Here is a 19,572-nt window from a genome sequence, read left to right on the forward strand (position 1 = left end):
GACAAGTACCCAAATGTCTAGTTGATCTCAATTCTAGACCTGGACTTTTGACTCTTTTCCAGCTTATTTCACTTTGGTATATTTCATTTTGAAAGTGTCTAAATGCACAAAGAGTAAGCATCAGTTCAGCCAACTCCAAAATGTATTTATTTTTTAAAACTGAAATCTTGCATTTGATTTGTATTATTTCTACAAGGCAATTGGCACTCGTCTGAGTGAGTTGTGCCACTCCGACAGTGAGAGCCCAGCTAACATCCTGGGTTTTATCTATGATGATGACAGCAAGAGGAGGGCAAGGAAAGAAGATGAAGAGGAAGACTTCCTGGATGACAGTAAGATAAAGGATGTGCTTCATGTTAAAACACAGGAATCATTGTATTTTTGCATCAAAATGATTCTGAATTTCTAATAATATTCATAATGGATATTCATTTTGACAGATACAGTAAACCCCACCAAATGTGGATGTCCATTTGCTCTGAAGATGTCCGCTTGTCAGCTGCTTTTGGAGATCACCACTTTCTTGCGAGAGACTTTCCCATGCCTGCCTCGTCCTCGCACAGAGCCTCTGGTGGTCAATATCAGTACTTACTCCCGACTGTTACTGAGATACTGAATAATTCATAGAGAGTACAGAATAATAAACTTCAATACAAATTACTGAATTACATGCAGAGTATGTTTCAGATAATTCATGATAACTTTATGCAATGGTAAAGGTGTTGAAAATATATTTTCACCTACCAGTAAATTAGGAAATTGTCTTTTCACATGCTTTTTTTAACTGAAGCCATTTTCAAGATAAACATTTAAAATATGGCAAAACCATTTCAATTATTTCAGGATTTAGAAAGTTGCAGGTTACGTCTGGATCCAGATTTGGGCCGGCATCGATATGAAAGGAAAATCAGTTTTGCCGGAATACTTGATGATGAGGATGGTCATGATTCACTGAACAGCAGCAGTCACACTCTAAAATCTGATACCACATGTGACGAAAAGAAATCTTCACAAGAACCCCTGGGTAAGATTTGGCAGAAATAATATATTAATGCGTGTGAAGTTGCATACAATTAACTTTGCTCTGGACTCCTCTCCTCTACTCAGCTCCCATCAGAAAGATCCGCATTGGAGGCTCTCGCCTGTTGCAGATCAAAGGTGCAAGGAGTTTCAAGGTAAAGAAAGGAGGTTCCTTGTCCTCCATCCGCAGAGCTGGCAGTCTGAAGAGCACCAAGATGTCCCGGCAGGACTCTGAGTCTGAGAATGATGCTGAATCTGATCGCCTACTCTCTCAAAGCAGAGACACTGTCACTGATATAGGTGCAGACCATTGTTGTATCTGTTTATATAATGAATAAGTTCTTGTCATTGTCTTGACAATGTAAAAGAATTAAAGAATATAGTAAAATATAATGAGTGAATTTGCTATCTGTAGACAAGTCACAATGTGAAAGTAAAGACTGAGTTTGTGTTCATTTGTTTGTTTGATTTCAGGGAGTCCCTGGAGTGCCAGTGAGCCCAGCATTGAGCCTGAAGGTCCTGGCAGTACTGGAGGAGTGGAGGACAACTACCACCGCAACATGTCATGGCTGCATGTTAGTGTCCTGTCTCTGCTGGACATATATATAAAGCAACAAAACATAAGCCACAAAAATAGTAGAACACAACCTTGTGTGTTTGTGTGTTTTAAGTTCTTTCTCCTGTGCCCAGATTATGATCCTGCTGTGCAACCAACAAAGTTTTATCTGCACGCATGTGGATTTCTGTCACCCACGATGCTACCAGCGCCACAGCCGTTCCTGCACCCGTCTGGTCCGTGCCATCAAACTGTTGTATGGAGAGACGGTGGACAGTCTGAGAGAGAACAGCTCTGGCACTGGCATAGGTTCACGTGCCAAAAAAAGCAAAGAGGTGCAAAGCAGCACTAACAGAAACACTAATAAAATTAACAGGAGTATAAAAAGCAAAAACTGTCAGATTATTATTTGATTTTCTGTTCTGTTATAGTGCTCGGACAAGTCCTGTCTGCGGACCCCGTCTATGAAGAGACGTCCCACTGACAGCAATGCAGAAGGGAAAAAAGACTCAGGGATGCTGAAATACATTCGCACACAGGTGAACTAAGTCTACTTTTTCCATGAAAGTCTATGATGCAGTGTTTGCTAAAGTCTGATAGACCATTCTAAGTCATTGCTGGGTGTTTTAAGACATGAGTCATAGCGATAATTCATTACAAGATTTCTTCCAAAATTTCTGACAGTTCCGGACAGGACTGTAGGTAGTCATTTGTTGGAAAGCAGCAAATCTGCTGCCATGTAGCATTTCACATGTCATTTAATGACCACTGTTTTTAACTGCTGGCTGTGAGAGCATTATCATAATAACAAGTACTGCACACTGCTCAACCTGCATAATACTTTTACAGAAGGTCCCCATGGTTATCGTTCTCTAGATGTCTGGATTCTGTAATTAATGTATGATGGTTGCTTTGTACGCAGGTGATGAGTTTATCTCCAGCTCCTCTCTCCCTGCTCATTAAAGCAGCCCCTGTCTTGACGGAGGACATGTATGGTGATATCCAGCCAGCTGCCTGGGAGCTGCTCCTTAGTGTGGATGAGCATATTGCTGCTGCTGCAGGTCTGTCCTTCCCTCCTTGGCATTTACCTCGAAGAACTAGAATCCTTCATACAGCCTTTGCATACTGTGTCTAATATTATGTGATCTTAATATATGAGTTGAATTAATGGGATTTTCAATCTCTCTCTCTCTCTCTCTCTCTCTCTCCCTCTCTCTCACTCTCTCTCTCTTTCTCACACACACACACACCCACTTGTCTGTGCAGCGGCCATGTTTCTGTTGTGTGCTGTAAAGGTGCCTGATGCTGTCTCTGAGATGATGACGGCTGAGTTTCAGCACCAAGAAGCAAGTCAGAGGATAAACTCAGTGCTGAAGTTCTACACCATTTGGAGGTTCCGTTATCAGGTTTGGCCACGCATGGAGGAGGGTGCACAGCAGATTTTTAAGGTATATCCACACAGTGATAGGAAGATTTGTTGCATTAATTGAATCACATTTGTTGTTTTAAAATGTATATAAGATGTGTGTGTGTGTGTCTGTGTATTTGTCTGGTTGTGCGTGTGGCCGTGTTGTTCTGTTGTTCCTTATAGATTCCTCCACCCAGCATTAATTTCACTCTGCCATCCCCTATACTGGGAATGCCTTGTGTACCTATGTTTGATCCACCATGGGTGCCAATAAATGCTGGGACTGTTCCAGATGCAATCAGTGAAGATCAGTCTGTAAGTTGTGGCCCATGCAATAGACTATAAAATTATTACATAAACTGTGACAATAATACTGAGTCCTTAATGTTCTACTTTTTGCAGAAATCATTCTCTGCCCGTGCGGTGTCCCGCTCTCACCAGCGTGCAGAGCACATTTTGAAGAACATGCAACAGGAAGAGGAGAAGAGACGGCTAGGCCGTGAGGCCAGCATTATCACAGCTATTCCCATTGCTCAGGAAGCCTGCTACGAACCAACCTGTAGCCCCCCACCTGAGCAGGAGGAAGAGGGTCAGTCCTCAGTTACATTAACTGTAAACTACTGTAAACTAAACACAGATCAGGGTCCCTGACCTTAGATAGAAGTTATAGTACATCTTGCCTGTAATATGTAATGTTTGTGCTCTGTCAGCAGAAGATGTGGTAAATTTAGCTTCTCGTCGTCTATCAGTCAGCCCCTCCTGTGCCTCCAGCAACTCTCACAGGAACTACTCATTCCGCCGTGGCTCGGTGTGGTCTGTGCGCTCAGTGGTCAGCGCTGAAGGTAAGAGACTGAATCAACAATGCACTCTTGTGCATGGTGTATCACTAAGCTAAATGTGAAGGTTTATTGTTATTTTATTAGGGTTGGCCCTGAATATTCAGATATTCGGATATTCGTTTGTTGGGTAGGAATTCTGTTACAATTTTGAGATTCTGAAATTCATTTATTTGGATAAATGTGGCTCTCGATAAAGGCAACCCTTCACTCCACATATATTCAGCCTTGTCAACCTTAAAGTTTAGAACGTTGCCTAAAACAGCCTATCATGCAACAGCAACCTACTACAACAATGAAGCATGGCAAAGCTGCAGTTAATTTTGTCAGCTTTATGCCTTTACATCTTTACATCAATAAAGGCAATGCTCCACTCCACACGAGCAGCTTCGCTCAAACTGGTTAAATTGTGTATACTCTGTGCCCTTAGATAGCAAGCTAGTTAGCAGGTTAGCAAGCATAGGTAACGAGTGAATCTGCACTATAAGCCACAGCGCAGCCTGGATTTTGTTAATGACAACAATATACACCACCGCACCCCCTGAATATTCAAATATTCACAGAATATCCTAAAATACCCCAAAAATGGTATTCAGGGCAGCCCTCTTATTTATTTTTTTTTTAAGGTCATCTGCAAGTTTTTGCCAGATTTTCTACCCATGACCAATTCTAACCTTACAGTTTGTAACTTTGCTTTGAAAAGTACCGGAGAAATTATGTTGATCAGTTGTAGCATTCAGTTCTGGTGGTGTGCAAATTTGCATTCCCTTTAAGAAATCAAGTCCTTGTCCATGGGTGGTCATTGAAAAGAAAACTGGGGGCTGGGACTGAACGGAATAAGTTCGCGAAAGATTTTATGGCATCGTTTGTCAAGTGCTGAACAGCAAAAGACTTATCAACAATATATTTCTAGTATAGTTGTTTTAATTTTTTTGATTAAATCTTTTTTCTTTGGTTCACAAAATTCCAGTGCTGTGTTTATTGTCTTAGCATCTGTGACACAAATTATAATCATGAACATTTTGTGGTTCTGTCTTTAAGAACATAATAGATTTATTTTTATAGACTTCTGTAATTATTACCGAGTAAATGAAGCTAAAATATGGGAGTATGGGAAGTGATGATTGAACTCCTGATTTCCTTGACGGTAGGGCCCACACTGAGACGAGTGTGCCATTTGCCGTGCCATCCTGAAAATGGAAAAGAATTTCAAAATTGGTCTAGAAATAAATTAAACAGATTTAGTGAAATAGATGACGATATGTTTAAGGTGTGAATTTTTTTAACACAGAAACCTTAACTTCTACCTTAATCTTTATGCTATTTTAGATGATGAGAATACCACAGAGCACACACCAACACATCACATGTTGCAGCCACCCCAGTCTGTTTTCCCAGCATGCATCTGTGCTGCTGTCCTGCCCATAGTGCACCTAATGGAGGATGGAGATGTTCGAGAAGATGGTGTTGCAGGTAAAAGTCCCTGTGCAGATAACGTTCTGTCTGATTAAATAAATATTATGTAGCCTCCAAATTGAGTAAGGTTAACTAAACAAAATTGTATATATTGCTTTAAGAAACCCAGAAATACATGAATAAGAGCAATGCCTGTTTCTTTACTCATGTCGTATTAAGTTTTTACCTAACCTGTAACACTATATTATCATTATTATATGTGTAATATCAGCGGCATAATCATTAATAAATTATTCAAAAAAGTTGTCTTGTCCTACTCTGCAGTGAGTGCTGTGGCTCAGCAGGTTCTGTGGAACTGTTTGATTGAAGACCCTGCCCTTGTGCTTCGCCACTTTCTGGAGAAACTCACAGTCAGTAACAGACAGGTGAGACATTGGAAACATTACCAGTCCTCCAGGGTCATAATAAATCAGTGCTGCATGTAATTTTGCTGTGAAAATGTTTAAGCAAGTCAAATATCATCTTTAGGATGAGCTTATGTACATGCTGCGAAAGCTACTCCTCAACATTGGAGATCTCCCAGCACAGACCTCACATATTCTTTTTAACTATCTGGTAAGAGTCTGGCTTAAACACAGAACACCTGATTTACAAATCTTTTTTCCCAACATGCAGAAGTAAAGTCATGAATAAAAACACTGTTTTTGCTTTTGCTCAGGTGGGTTTGATCATGTATTTTGTGCGGACACCATGTGAGTGGGGCATGGATGCTATCTCGGCTACTTTGACCTTTCTATGGGAGATAGTGGGCTATGTGGAAGGCCTCTTCTTTAAAGACCTCAAACAGACTATGAAGAAAGAGCAGTGTGAGGTCAAACTACTAGTTACTGCCTCTATGCCAGGTAAGACATTTTAACATGACAGACCTGTCAGTAGCATTTCATTTTTCACACAAATCAAGGATACAGCCACATAATCTTCTTAGAAAATCCTTGACAATGAGTAATGTCAGACACTGATTTAACTAGTTTACAGCACAATTACAACACTCTAGAATGGGAGAAGTGTATTTTATGTACGCATGGATTGTCCAGGGACATTTTTTTCTCAGCTTGGACTCTTCAATTTCAGCAAAACAAAGTCTTAATGCTACAGTGTTCTGTGATGTTCTGGAGAATGGTGTACATCCAGCTTTGTGGCAGCCAGTTGGGGAAGGCACTTTCCTATTTCAGCATATCACTGTTTAGTTCAGCATACAAAAAGATCTATAAAAATGGTCTTTGAAGTTTGGTGTGGAACTACTTGAATGACCTGCAGGCTACAATTTGAATATCCTGTATTGTTGTATTCAAGCCAGGGTGTATAGTGGCTAAATGGAAGTTAATTCCAAGAACCATATTTCAAAACTTTGTGGAAAACCTGTAAGAGTGGAGGTTCTTATAGCAACAATCGCGGCACTAGTTTCAAGTCCATGGTTTTGGAATGTGATGTTCAACAAAATATGATATTTCAGTGTCTGCATAATTTTGGTAGTCTCAAACTTAACTGACAAACATTATTCTTGTGTGCACAGGAACCAAGACTCTGGTGGTCCATGGGCAGAACGAGTGTGATATCCCCACCCAGTTGCCAGTGCATGAGGATACGCAGTTTGAAGCCCTGCTAAAGGTATTTTAGACTTAATTCAAACAGCTTATAATATTGATTCAACAATCAATTCCTTCATAATACCCTTTGTTTCAAATCATTTCCAAAACCAACATAACAGGTAAGACTTTGCGACTGCTTGTGATAAATGAAAAGTAATTGATAACTTTTGTAAAAATACAGAATGCATGAAGACAAAAAATGCATGAGCTTTTCCATAACAAGTTTTTAATTAATTAATTAATTATTTTTTTTTACCAGGAGTGTCTTGAGTTTTTCAATATACCAGAAGCTCGGTCAGCCAGCTATTTTCTTATGGATAAGCGCTGGAATCTCATTCACTATGCCAAGGTCTGCTCTCTAATTAAATTTATATACCTTTTTGACTGAACAACAGAGCAATTTTTATTTTGCCACATCTACAACATTTTTATTTTGTTTACCCTACATAGACATACGTGCGAGACATCTACCCTTTCAGACGTTCAGTGTCACCTCAGCTGAACCTGGTTCACATGTCTCCAGAGAAAGGCCAGGAACTCATTCAGAAACAGGTGTGTCATTGTATCCAGTTCTTAAGAGTGTCTGTTAAATATGGGTATGTATTGATAAATGAAAGTATAATGATGTCTATTGTGGTGTTTTCATCGGCACCATTTCATGAAACACTGCACATCAACACGTATAGACTCTCACTGGTTTTCAGAATAAGGCTACGTTCACACAGCAACTACACTCTAAAAAGAGAAGAGTTGATCCAACTTAATTGAATTGCTTCAATTGGTAACAAGTAATTCAATTAAGTTTATCCAACTTAATTTTTTAAGTTCAACCTTCAAAAACTTAAAAAATTAAGTTGGATAAACTTAATTGAATTACTTGTTACCAATTGAAGCAATTCAATTAAGTTGGTTCTTTTTAGAGTGTAGAAGTGGCCCAAATCTGATTTCATGATCAAATCTGATTTTTTTTGTTCTGCTGTTCACACTGTCTATATAATGTGACCTATATCCGACATCAGTCTGAACAGATTATGCTCCTAAACTGACCCGCATGAGCAAAAGTATGATGCTTCATGTGCTGACCAGAAATAAATATCTGTCATCTGACACGTTCATTTTTTAAATGAAGGAATGGGACGGGACTGCGCAGCACTTTATCACAAAACCTCCCTTTTTCTTTATTACAAATGAGCTCTGTGTAAAAATAGAGTATTAAAGACTGTAAAGAATTTTTAAATTTGTTTTTTTATCTCACGAATACAAAATCTCTGAAGAGAACTAGGTGAGTGCAGACATAACAGGCTGTTTTTCATCCACTGAATATCTGTGAATTATTAAAATGTGCATGAAAAAACCTGAATGGAAAAAGGCCAAAATTCAAAACACACAAATATCGTTTTACGCTCATACTGGGTGGAAATGTTAGAATATCGCTAAAGCGCAAATGAGTGATGGAAAGGGTTTTTTGAATAAATGATGACATTTCAGCTGGTTTATACATACTGTGCATGTGACACAGTGTGTACCCATGCCCCAGACTGATCCCATGACCACAGGCTTTTAATGGACTCCACCCAACTCTCCTTCCTCTTCTCTGAATTTTACCACTCTCTTCTCACAACACCAACCAAGCTTCTATTTTAGTGTCACGGCTGGTGGACAGATGGAGGCAGACGCAAATGCAGTAACAGATTTTATTGAAACAAAAGAAAACCAAAGAACCAAGCAAGACTAACAAAAACCCATGACAAAAGTAAACAGTGAAGACTAGATAAAATGAGAAGTAATACAGAGAACAGGGCTAAACACAGGACTAAGAAACTCAACACAGACAAAGGGAGCTAAACACAGAACTAGGACTAAACAAACAGTATATATACAAAGACCAAGGACCTGGGACAGAAGCATCAAGAACAGACTGAAAAGAGACAAACAGAACACACACTGAAATTACCAAGGATTTGGAAAACATGGACTAGACAGACAAGAGAACAGATAGAAACACTAAACAAGAAGATCTTGTTTGATTTATAAAAACAAGTAATACAAATTTCCATGAGATTTACTTTCTAATAAATGAGATACAGTAACCTGGATTAAGAATTTTCCATTTAAATTTAAAAAAGGAAAATGCTTTGACCAGGCCGTTTCCTTGTCCTAAAGACTTCAAATTAGAATGAAAATGCTTTGGACTGTAGTCCGGAGATCATTCTCAACGGCTGGAATTCCGATATGGATCGGATCTCAAGACCACTTATGAAAGTGGCCCAAATCTGATTTAAAAAAATCAGATTCATTGTGATTTGTGCTGTTCACACTACCACACAAAGGACAAATATGTGTCACATATGAAGAAACAAATTGGATTTGGGCCACTTTTACCTGCTGCATTTACCTCCATTTGTTTAAAATGGTCACTTATTTGAACAGCTGTATGAGTATTTTTCTACAGGCTAAATATTTAGCTCCATGCATGTAATTTGCATGCATCTTATTGTCCCCAGGAAAATCAAATTTGCTGTCATCTATCCTGTTGATTGTGGAGGCCATGCATAATCCAAAAGTGGGACTAGGTCTATCTCCTAATTTTCCAATATAAGTTGAACAATGCAAAATGATATTATTACCTGTTGCAGGTGTTCTCCAGGAAACTGGAGGAAGTGGGCCGGGTTCTCTTCCTCATTTCACTCACCCAGCGCATGCCAGCAATGCACAAGCAGTCCCATGTCTCCCTGCTCCAGGAAGATCTGCTGCGTCTGCCTTCTTTCCCTCGCACAGCCATTGATGCAGAGTTCACTCTCTTCAATGAACCTCTGGGTAAGACTAGAGTCCTTTGATCCTCCTTTACCTTTATATTTTTTAAGATATACCATCAGATCTTATTCACATTACTGCTAATTTTTTGCTTGTTGTTATACATATACAGGGAAAGAGCTCTTTGGTATGGACACATTACATAAGGTATTATGGATCAAGCTGCTGGAGGAGATGTTTCTTGGAATGCCTAGTGAGTATCCTTGGGGAGATGAGATCATGCTGTTCCTGAACGTGTTCAATGGAGCCCTGCTGCTTCACCCTGAAGACAGTGCTCTCCTCAGGCAGTACACTGCTACTGCAATCAACACAGCTGTGCATTTCAACCATCTCTTCTCTCTGAGTGGTTACCAGTGGATTCTCCCTACCATGCTTCAGGTTTGCAGTGATACAATGTTAGACTCTGGGAATAAGCTTTTAAATCATTTTGCAGTATATTATTTGACTTAAGCAGTGTCCCCATTTGTTGATTAGAAAAGTTTAGAGGGACCCCCCCCCTCCCTCCCTGCAGTATTTCACGTACCTCGCACTTCCCTCTGGTTCCAACTCATGGAAATTGCTGTGGTTGACTGGGTGGCCCTTGTTACAGTTTGTGTGGACCAGGCCCACCCGTAGCTATGCCCCTGCCACCCTCTCCGACAAACAGTGCTAGCATTGCTCAATCATACTTCATTCATTTGCCTTGCTGAGTACCCCCCAACAATATGTCCATTCACCTACCTCCCCTTCCTCAGCGCCCCACTTCAGCAAGTTTTTCATGTGTTATAAATGGTTTTATGAATTCTTTGGACTTGGGACTATCATTAATAGTAGTATTTGTTATATATTTTTGTAATCTGCTGTATTGGGCTGTTTATTTTGCTCTGTTGTATTTATTCTCCATGCAAGACCTATGCTGATTATGAGAGTAACCCGTTGCTGCGTCGAGGCATTGAGTTCTGCTGCCGGCAGTTTTACATCCTCCACCGAAAGCCTTTCATCCTGCAGCTGTTTGCCAGTGTGGCTCCACTGCTAGAGTTCACTGTGAGAGCACTTTACCACCTTAAGGCTCAAAATGTTAAGCATTATGGATCAAAGGAAAATATTTATTGTTTTTTAATTTGAAAGAATTTTAAACTTTTTTAAGACAATCTTTTATTATTTTCTTGTTAAGAATGCCTGATCTATTAGTCACTATGATGTTATGTCACAGTGAACATTGTGTTGTGATTATATTCATTCATTCATTATATTCATACATTCATTCAGACCTGCACCAGCACTGGATTGTCTAAAGGTGTGTCTGCACAGTGCCTTTTTGACCTACTGGTTTCTTTGGAGGGAGAGACAGCTGATGGTCTGGATGCTCTGGAACTGGTCAAGGCTGAGAAACCGCTTCGCTCTCTGGGTAAGTTATACTTATTGATCACTTAAGAGTCACAGTCGCTCAATTGATCCTGTGCATCTGATAGTAATGTTGAGTGTTTTCTTTCCTTCAGACTTTTGTTACGGCAATGAGGACCTAGGCTTCTCTATCAGTGAATGTATTAAGCTGTGTGTGACAGTGGTGGCTTATGCTCCTGAATCTTACAGAAGGTTTGAGCAACATTAAATAGAACTAATTAAACTTTGTAGTCTCTTTTCAAGGAGCAATTATTCTTTTTCATCAATTTATTGGAGATAATTGCTCCTTTAAAACCAGCTATTCTTAACTTTGCCCATTAAAATATTAGGCTTGCTTGGTAACTCCAGGTTTGTTTCTTCTTATGAATAAAAAAACAATCTTAATCTTTTTCAGTTTACAAATGCTGATGGTTCTGGAGGCACTGGTTCCATGTTACTTGCAGAAACTGAAGAGTAATTGTCAAGCCCTTGAATCTGCATCTGTAGCCAGAGATGAGATTGCTGCTATAGCTGCTTTAGCTACTTCACTGCAAGCCCTGCTCTATAGTGTGGAATCCCTAACACGGTTAGTTATTCTACACAGTGTATACACCCAGCTATTTTTTTCTGTGGTGAAAGCTTATGTGGGATTTTGTGTAGATGAATAAGTGGCACAACAGGTAGTATCGCAGTCACACAGCTCCAGGATCCTGGGGCTATGGGTTCCAATCCTGCTCCGGCTGACTGTCTGTGAGGAGTTAGGTGTGTCCCCGTGTCCATGTGAGTTTCCTCCGGGTGCTCCGGTTTCCTCTCACAGTCCAAAAACACACACTTGTAGGTTAAATAGTGACTCAAAAATTATCCATAGGTGTAAGTGTGTAGCCCTGTGAAGGTCTGGCGCCCTTTCCAGGGCCCAGTGCCCAGTGATTCCGGGTAGGCTCCGAACCCACAGCCACCCAGATCTAGATAAGCAGTTACAGACAATGAATGGATGAATAAATTAATATGTAATAAAACCTTTTCCAATATTACGTGAAAGGTTAGGTTTTGAACTGTATAGTATTGATTTTGATTATTGTTCACCAGGCCAATGACTGCACCACAAATGAGTCGCTGTGATCAGGGGCACAAAGGAGGAACTGCTGCCAACCACACCATGTCTGGAGGACCAAATATAAGGTAAGTGTTCAAACTGGAGATAAAAGGCAAACACTCTTTGTCATAATCTAAAAGAAATGAAAACCACAGACTCTACTCTCAAATTTGGAACATTGTTTTGAGGATATAATTTCATTTAGTCATAAGAGCATGAGTGATGTCAGGTACTGATGTTGGATGATTAGTTCTGGAACAAAAAAAGCTCTCAAACTTATTCAGGAGCTATTGGATGAGCTCTGCTACTAAGGAGATATGGCACTGAGCATGGTGATGTTCTAAAATTAATATGATACAACAGCAGTAGGACTAAATTAATTCAAAATTGCTTGTTGACTTTAACTATTTATTAATAATATTTTCAGTGGTCCATGTTAGATATAGTATTACATTTATTTGTACTCGAGTTACTGCGAGAAAAAAAATAAACTGTTGCTGTATCTGCCCAGGGATAACCTGCACCTGCTAGAGGAAGGACAGGGCTTGCCGCGGGAAGAGCTGGATGAGCGCATTGCTAGAGAGGAATTCCGTCGCCCCCGCGAGTCTTTGCTCAACATCTGCACCGAATTCTACAAACACTGTGGGCCACGCCTCAAAATTCTGCAGAATGTGGCTGGTGAACCCAGGGTCACTGCTTTAGAACTTCTGGATATCAAGTCTCACATGAGGTATCAGAAGCCACAAAAAATACAAAGCATGACCTGTTATACATTAGCTTGGTAGAAACTCTACTATATCTCACAGCTTATTCTATTTCAGGGATTCAGTCAGACATTTCTCCATGGATTATGCATTTGCTGAGGAGATGCATAGTTGTTTTAACTTAATTAGAAGAACTAAATTAGTAAATAAAATTTAGCTGAAACCGTAATGAAGGTCAGAGCTTCAAAGACGATTTATGATGATTTATGCACCGATGAAAATGAAAAAAAGGTGAAACATGAAAATGGTTTGCTTTTGAAAACATATGGAGCTGGGTAAAGTGCAAAACCACATAACACAAATGTAATATGAAAGCAATTATTATTATAATATTTATTATTTTATATAATTTTTATTTATAGACAGAGACAACTACAAACAGCTGTAAGGCAATTATTATTAATAAAGAATTATTAATATATATATATTATTATTGGGTTTCACTTTTTTCAGACTAGCAGAGATTGCCCACTCTCTCCTCAAGCTGGCTCCATATGACACTCTAACCATGGAGAGCCGCGGCCTGCGCCGCTACATCACTGAGATGCTGCCCATCACCGACTGGTCTTCTGAGGCTGTGCGGCCTGCCCTTATTCTCATCCTGAAGCGGCTGGATCGCATGTTCAACAAGATCCACAAGATGCCCACGCTCAGGTGCGCGCGCCCGCAGGCACTGTACTCCAGGTCTGTCCACCGGCTACTTGCCGGCTTTCTTCTGTTGCTGTTTCTGTCAGTGAACACGCTGGCTTCCTCGCTTCCCCTTGCATCTCTGCGATGTGAAGGTCGCTGGTGTTGTGGTTTGGTGCTGTGCTTCGTCTTTGCCCGCAGCTTTCTCTGTAAGCCCTTGTGGTTGTGTGTGTATGAAATGTACTCAGGTGGGTAGGAGGTAAGTAAGTGTAAAAGTGGATTTTATTTTTGTCTCTTTTTTTTTCATATGACTGAACATGTAAAGTAAAGATGATTAATGTATGTGAATAGATTCTGAGAAGGAGCTGATTTCTAAAAGAGGAAGAATGAAGAAGTAATCCACAGGAATATTCCGCTTAGTAATGCCAAAATTCTCAGGCTTATTTCCTTTGTAGGTGCATGGAAAGCAGTGCAAGGAGAATTTACATTAAAGGTGATGTTCACAGTTGTAATAAAAAAACACTTTCTATAAAATTGAGAAGACGTTTCTTCACCATTTGCTACGATTGTGGGGAAGAACAATTCTCTCTGGGTTCTTTATGTTTAGGAGAGCTAGGAAATGGTGAGGAAACAGCATCTGAATTTTATAAAAAGTGTTTGTTGATTACAATTGTGAAAGTTGCCTTAAGGGCAACAACTTATACAGTAGAGAACTGAATTTTAGTCCTGCTCCTGGGGACCCATTACACACTTGATCAAGCTCATGAAAGACTAAAAATATAAACGTCAATTCATGAGCTGCATCGAAGGTTTTGTAGCAGAGAACCCCTGAAAATGTGCAGTGCTGTGTGTCTTTAATGTGTGTTAAATGTAAAGTGTGTAATTGTACTTTATAGTTACTACATATTTAAAATACTGTTTTGGAATTTCCCAGACGACAGGTGGAGTGGGAGGCTGCCAGTAGTCTGATCGAGGGGATCTGTTTGACTCTTCATCGCCAGCCTATAATTTCTTTCCTCCCCCACCTGCGTTCTCTTATCAACGTGTGCGTTAACCTAGTGAGTATTGATGACCTCCATCACAGCTTATTTTATTTTGCACTGCACACCTGGGTGCATACCTATTCTGTCAGATTTGCATTGAATAGAATTTGGTAATTTACTGTAAAATGACAACCTTTGTTTACATATATATATGTCTGTTTTTCTCTGTCTAGGTGATGGGTGTGATTGGACCCTCCAGTGTAGCAGATGGCTTGCCCTTGCTGCACCTAAGTCCATACTTGTCCCCCCCTCTTCCCTTCAGTACAGCTGTGGTTCGCCTAGTGGCCATGCAAATACAGGTTGGTTATGTACAATGTTCATGAACAGGTCGTTTACATCTTATCATGTGATGCAAAGGTTTTAATTTGCTTTTAGCATATGGGTCTATAATATGGTCTGAATTTCTTTCTTTCTTTGTTCATAGGCTTTGAAGGATGATTTCCCACTCAGTCATGTGATCTCTCCCTTCACCAATCAGGAGCGGCGAGAGGGCATGCTGCTTAGCCTATTAATCCCATTTGTGCTAACTGTTGGCTCAGGAAGCAAAGGTTGGTGCTGTAAAACATCAAATTAAAGCAAACAAGACATATTTGTGATTTCAGAGCACTCTTTATGGCCAAAGGTCTGTGAACATCCGCTCAAGCAATGTTCTTTCTGAAATCAAGGGCATCTGCTCCTCAAGGAAGGCTTTACAGTAGAATTGATTGCTGATGTTAGAGGATTTATCCTGGATAATTTACATCATCTTATTTTCAAACCAAGTGGTATTGGTTAATTCCTCATATATCTGCCACAAAATCCTCACAAAAATTCTGGAGTTGAACTGTTGAATATGTTTTAACAACTGTGGCACCTCACAGCAGTGGAAATCAATCAGTAAAAGACTTATACAAACTAATGGTATATAGTGTCTGCTAACATTTCAGTAAATATTACATGAGATAACAAAACCACGTATTTCGTGTTTTGTGCTCTATAGACAGTCCTCAAATTGAACAGGCAGAGGTTTTCCTGCTCCTGCAGACAGTCATCAACATCCTTCTGCCTCCACGTATCATCAGCACCTCACGCAGTAAGAACTTCGTGCTGGATGCTTCCCCGGCGCACTGCTCCACTCCCGGAGACACGGGAAAGGACCTGCGCCGAGAGGGCCTGGCAGAGTCCACAAGCCAAGCGGCTTATCTAGGTATGGATAAATAAATCTGAATCACAGCATAAATTGTGAAAATATAATAATATATGATCATTTGATAGTTTGCTTCTGTTCTGTTCCATTCCTTTTGTAGCACTGAAGGTGGTGCTCGTGTGCTTTGAGAGGCAGTTGGGTAATCAATGGTACAGACTGAGTCTGCAGGTGAAGGAGATGGCTCTGCGGAAAGTGGGCGGTCTGGCTTTCTGGGACTTCATCGACTTTATAGTGCGCACTCGCATACCTATCTTTGTGCTCCTGCGCCCCTTCATTCAGTGCAAGGTGGAAAACGCTTTTTGAAGTTACACTCTCTCTTGTATATTCCATTCTTGGTTCTTTTAAGATTCTGCATCTATAAAAACTAACGTAGCTTTTCTCCATCCTTTCAGCTGCTTACCCAGCCAGCAGAGTCTCAGGAGGAGATAACGGCTCGGCATCACATTGCTGACCAGCTGGAACGGCGCTTCATTCCACGTTCGCTTTGCAAAAGCTCTCTGTTTGCAGAGTTCAACAATGAACTTAAGATCCTAAAAGAGGCAGTACACAGTGGCTCAGGTCAAGATGTGCATTTTATTGATTGAGCAAATTTAAGTTACCAGGAGGTTTTAGATGTGGCTGCATTCATTTGTTATCGAGCTGATGTGTTCAGTTTAACCTCTTTTACTTTATGACACAAACTGTCTTTAAATTTCATAATATTTACTAAATAATTTGTCATTGTTCCTAATATCATATTCAGATGAACATCTTCATAGTAAGCATCAAGTTGATAAGGTTAAGATAGTTCTGTATTGAACAAAGAATGTATGTTTTATTGAGCTTAAAGCCTAACATAAATGTACTCACCATAGAGTACTGTCCTGGGCTCCTAGTAAAGACCAATACAGAGATCTTCAAATACTTAGACACTTTAAAGTTTGCCCCATTACCTACAGAGGCACTAAACAAGCTAGCTGTCCTAGACATTTGCTCAGGAAACAAAATGGCATAATAGGCGCCATCTTCCACTGGACCCTTGTATAGCAGGCACACAAGAGCTATGATATAACACCCCCTTTTTATCCACTTTCCACCCTGAGTTGCTCTGGTAGTGAGGGTCTTAATATCCATAATTTCCCCTCAGCTTCAGAATGTTTTTGGCTATGAGGATTTGATGGTTTTCTTAGTGGTGACTTGTACTAACCATAATTTATTAGCTAGGTCATGGTGCTCTCAGCAAAATCGGAACACCAATTGCTACATTTCGGTGGAGGGGCTCATCTGTAAACAGTTGAAAGTAGTTAGTAAAATTCAGCTACATAGAGGACAGCTCTGTGGGGAACAGAATATAAATGGCTGGCACAGCTCCTTGTTTTATAGTTAGTGGCCATTCCAGAATCACAGTCTTGAATTGGCTGCCAGATTGGTTGCTATTTTTGCTTCCATGGTCTTGCAGAGGGCATCACTTCCAAAAGAAGTGAAAACAGAGAAAATGAATGTAATTTATTATTAATAAGCAATATATTTGATTTATTTTCATGACAAAATTGGCTTAATGATTAAATATGAATATAATTTATCTTTAAAATTGTTTTAGGACACTTTAGTAACACATTAATGCTTATAATGTTATTTCTTTCTCCGTCTTGTACTTTAGCTTACCAAGGGAAAACATCCATCAGTACAGTGGGCACCTCCACATCAGCCTACAGGCTGAGTCTGGCCACCATGTCTCGCTCCAATACAGGCACAGGGACAGTGTGGGAACAGGACAGTCAACCCTCCCGGCAGGCCTCACAGGACACACTGAGCAGGACTGATGAAGAGGAGGAGGAAAGTAAAGCTAATTATTATTATTTTACTAAATAATATACTAATTACAAAAACATTTCTGTTATCCACATGTTCAAGACAGGTAATTTGAAGCTGGATAACAGTTAAAAGTTATTATTTAACTTGTTTTCACAATGTTAAGTTAGTGCTACATTTCCAAGGGTGGTTGTGGCTCAGTTTAGGCCGCTCCTTGTCCAAATTATTCACCAATTCCTACCCTTTCTTCCTAGATGACTCCATAAGCATTCCCAGTGTGGTAAGTGAGCACGAGGCTTTCTTCCCCAGTCTCATTACCCAGCGCAGATTCTCCAGCCATGCCACAGGTTCTTCTTCGACTAAACCAGAGCCGGGCTTGAGCACTATGCTGCCCAGCCACAGGTAAATCAGTTACGGCTTCTATTTCTTACGCTAAAGTTAAACAGTGAAGTTCAGACCAAAACAGCAACCGTATAATAATACAAACTCCTTTGATTTAGACTTGCGTTAAGCATACATCTCACTGAGACACTTGATGGAGTTTTCTGTTTTTTCCGTAGATCACTTTTGCTGGGGTCACCACATTATACCTTGTTCAACAGCACAAACTACCTATATAACATAACCATATCTTTCCCTTTAAGAGAGGGGTGAACATCACCTGTAATATGCATGCAACTTCAATTTTTCCCCTTTAACCTTGTTCCCTGCCCACTCCACAGTGAACCCAATGTGCTAGATGAGTCCCAGGGGCTGCTGGCGGAGGGTAACCTCTCACGGTACAGTGTCACAGCCCTGTGTTTGCAGTGTCTCACTGTGTGTGTGCCGGGGCTGGGCCTGCCTTCCCTGCTCATTACATTCACTGACTCCTCACAGTGGAACCACAATCTATCCCTATCTTTCTCTGTTTTGTTTTATTCTCTCTCTCTCTCTCTCTATTGTGATTTCATTGTTCTTTACTCTTTGTCTCTCAGTTCCTCATGTTCTCTCTTTTTCACTGGTGTGGACACCTAATGCCTCTTGTCACTTTGTTGTAATCATGTCATTTTCAGTGAGCCTCATGGTGCCATGGTGTCCATTCATGTTTCAGGCTTTTTTTCACCGCTCAAATTGGAGTTCCTCGCTGGGGTGCCAATCTGTGGGGCTCAGGAGGATGGTCCAGCAGGTGTAGATTGGGAATATTTTTCTGTAATGTCAGCTTTAGGACAGCACATTTTACTTATGTCCTTGCACATACACAGCAACTTAAATTAAAACAATGGGCAAAAGACCCTGCCAGCACCAACTCCTGTAAATCCCCTGTGTTGTGAATGACATTGCAGGTTTCTGGCCTGCGATTCATGCTTCACAATTTGTCTTTGTTGCTGTGTTTGATTAGTGTTTCCCCACCCTTGGAACTGTTGGGGAATTTGTGGAACAAACACACTTCCTCTGAACTCTGGGGGATTTAACAGAGACTGTGTTGAGCTTTTCTAACCATGTTCATTTACCTCCTGCACTCTGTGTGCACCTTGGCCTTAATCTGTAGGGTTGCAAGTGTCCAAAGTGAGCCTGGTCAACAGAATCTACTGCTTCAGCCCCCACTTGGTCGTAAAAGGGGTCTTAGACAGGTGAAACTCTCAAGACTCCTAAGCAAATATATTGTGATAAATAATAGTTTTACGAAGCAGGACCTGTTAGCCCTTACTATAATAGTAAAACAAGTGGGGTTTGTCTTGTAGCTTCGTCGTCCCCTGTTGTCAATTCCAAGGGTGCAAGATGAACCTCGTGGCAGGCAGGGAGCCAGACTGTCAACCACTCGCAGGAGTATTCAGCCCAAGAACAAACAAATTGATAGAGGTGAGTGTGATAATTTATTTATTTTTGATGCTGTAATGAAAAAAAACACTTCAGAAGATATTTCCTCACCATTTTCTAGCTCCCTAGCCCTGGTGTCGGTGAAAGAGTAAATAAACAAGCTGTCTCAGTCCGGTATGCTAGGCTTTCTCACTCTCTGCTCATGGCACA

At 40.4% G+C, this 19,572-nt stretch overlaps 1 protein-coding gene across 14 annotated transcripts in view; it reads left to right on the forward strand.

Moving 5' to 3' along the window:
- LOC136692431 (protein unc-80 homolog) overlaps positions 1-19,572 on the forward strand; it is a 40,689-nt gene that overhangs the window by 20,139 nt on the left and 978 nt on the right. For 5 of the 14 annotated variants that reach the window (XM_066665823.1, XM_066665831.1, XM_066665828.1 and 2 more), the window contains 39 exons: positions 197-332; positions 441-574; positions 844-1,024; positions 1,108-1,320; positions 1,495-1,595; positions 1,711-1,911; positions 2,008-2,115; positions 2,499-2,637; positions 2,843-3,024; positions 3,168-3,299; positions 3,387-3,573; positions 3,695-3,826; positions 5,150-5,293; positions 5,561-5,661; positions 5,765-5,851; positions 5,955-6,138; positions 6,810-6,904; positions 7,145-7,234; positions 7,336-7,437; positions 9,522-9,702; positions 9,812-10,077; positions 10,588-10,722; positions 10,948-11,086; positions 11,178-11,274; positions 11,477-11,647; positions 12,148-12,240; positions 12,666-12,884; positions 13,372-13,602; positions 14,480-14,603; positions 14,762-14,887; positions 15,013-15,136; positions 15,568-15,774; positions 15,875-16,059; positions 16,167-16,332; positions 17,414-17,593; positions 17,820-17,967; positions 18,288-18,344; positions 19,094-19,175; positions 19,287-19,404. In XM_066665823.1, coding sequence (XP_066521920.1) covers positions 197-332; positions 441-574; positions 844-1,024; positions 1,108-1,320; positions 1,495-1,595; positions 1,711-1,911; positions 2,008-2,115; positions 2,499-2,637; positions 2,843-3,024; positions 3,168-3,299; positions 3,387-3,573; positions 3,695-3,826; positions 5,150-5,293; positions 5,561-5,661; positions 5,765-5,851; positions 5,955-6,138; positions 6,810-6,904; positions 7,145-7,234; positions 7,336-7,437; positions 9,522-9,702; positions 9,812-10,077; positions 10,588-10,722; positions 10,948-11,086; positions 11,178-11,274; positions 11,477-11,647; positions 12,148-12,240; positions 12,666-12,884; positions 13,372-13,602; positions 14,480-14,603; positions 14,762-14,887; positions 15,013-15,136; positions 15,568-15,774; positions 15,875-16,059; positions 16,167-16,332; positions 17,414-17,593; positions 17,820-17,967; positions 18,288-18,344; positions 19,094-19,175; positions 19,287-19,404 — 5,698 coding nt within the window. The remainder of the gene's footprint in view (positions 1-196; positions 333-440; positions 575-843; positions 1,025-1,107; positions 1,321-1,494; positions 1,596-1,710; positions 1,912-2,007; positions 2,116-2,498; positions 2,638-2,842; positions 3,025-3,167; positions 3,300-3,386; positions 3,574-3,694; positions 3,827-5,149; positions 5,294-5,560; positions 5,662-5,764; positions 5,852-5,954; positions 6,139-6,809; positions 6,905-7,144; positions 7,235-7,335; positions 7,438-9,521; positions 9,703-9,811; positions 10,078-10,587; positions 10,723-10,947; positions 11,087-11,177; positions 11,275-11,476; positions 11,648-12,147; positions 12,241-12,665; positions 12,885-13,371; positions 13,603-14,479; positions 14,604-14,761; positions 14,888-15,012; positions 15,137-15,567; positions 15,775-15,874; positions 16,060-16,166; positions 16,333-17,413; positions 17,594-17,819; positions 17,968-18,287; positions 18,345-19,093; positions 19,176-19,286; positions 19,405-19,572) is intronic. The other 9 variants (XM_066665827.1, XM_066665834.1, XM_066665824.1 and 6 more) reach the window with 6 other exon arrangements.

Source organism: Hoplias malabaricus, chromosome 3 (genome assembly GCF_029633855.1).
Source record: "Hoplias malabaricus isolate fHopMal1 chromosome 3, fHopMal1.hap1, whole genome shotgun sequence".
Classification (NCBI taxonomy): Eukaryota; Metazoa; Chordata; class Actinopteri; order Characiformes; family Erythrinidae; genus Hoplias; species Hoplias malabaricus.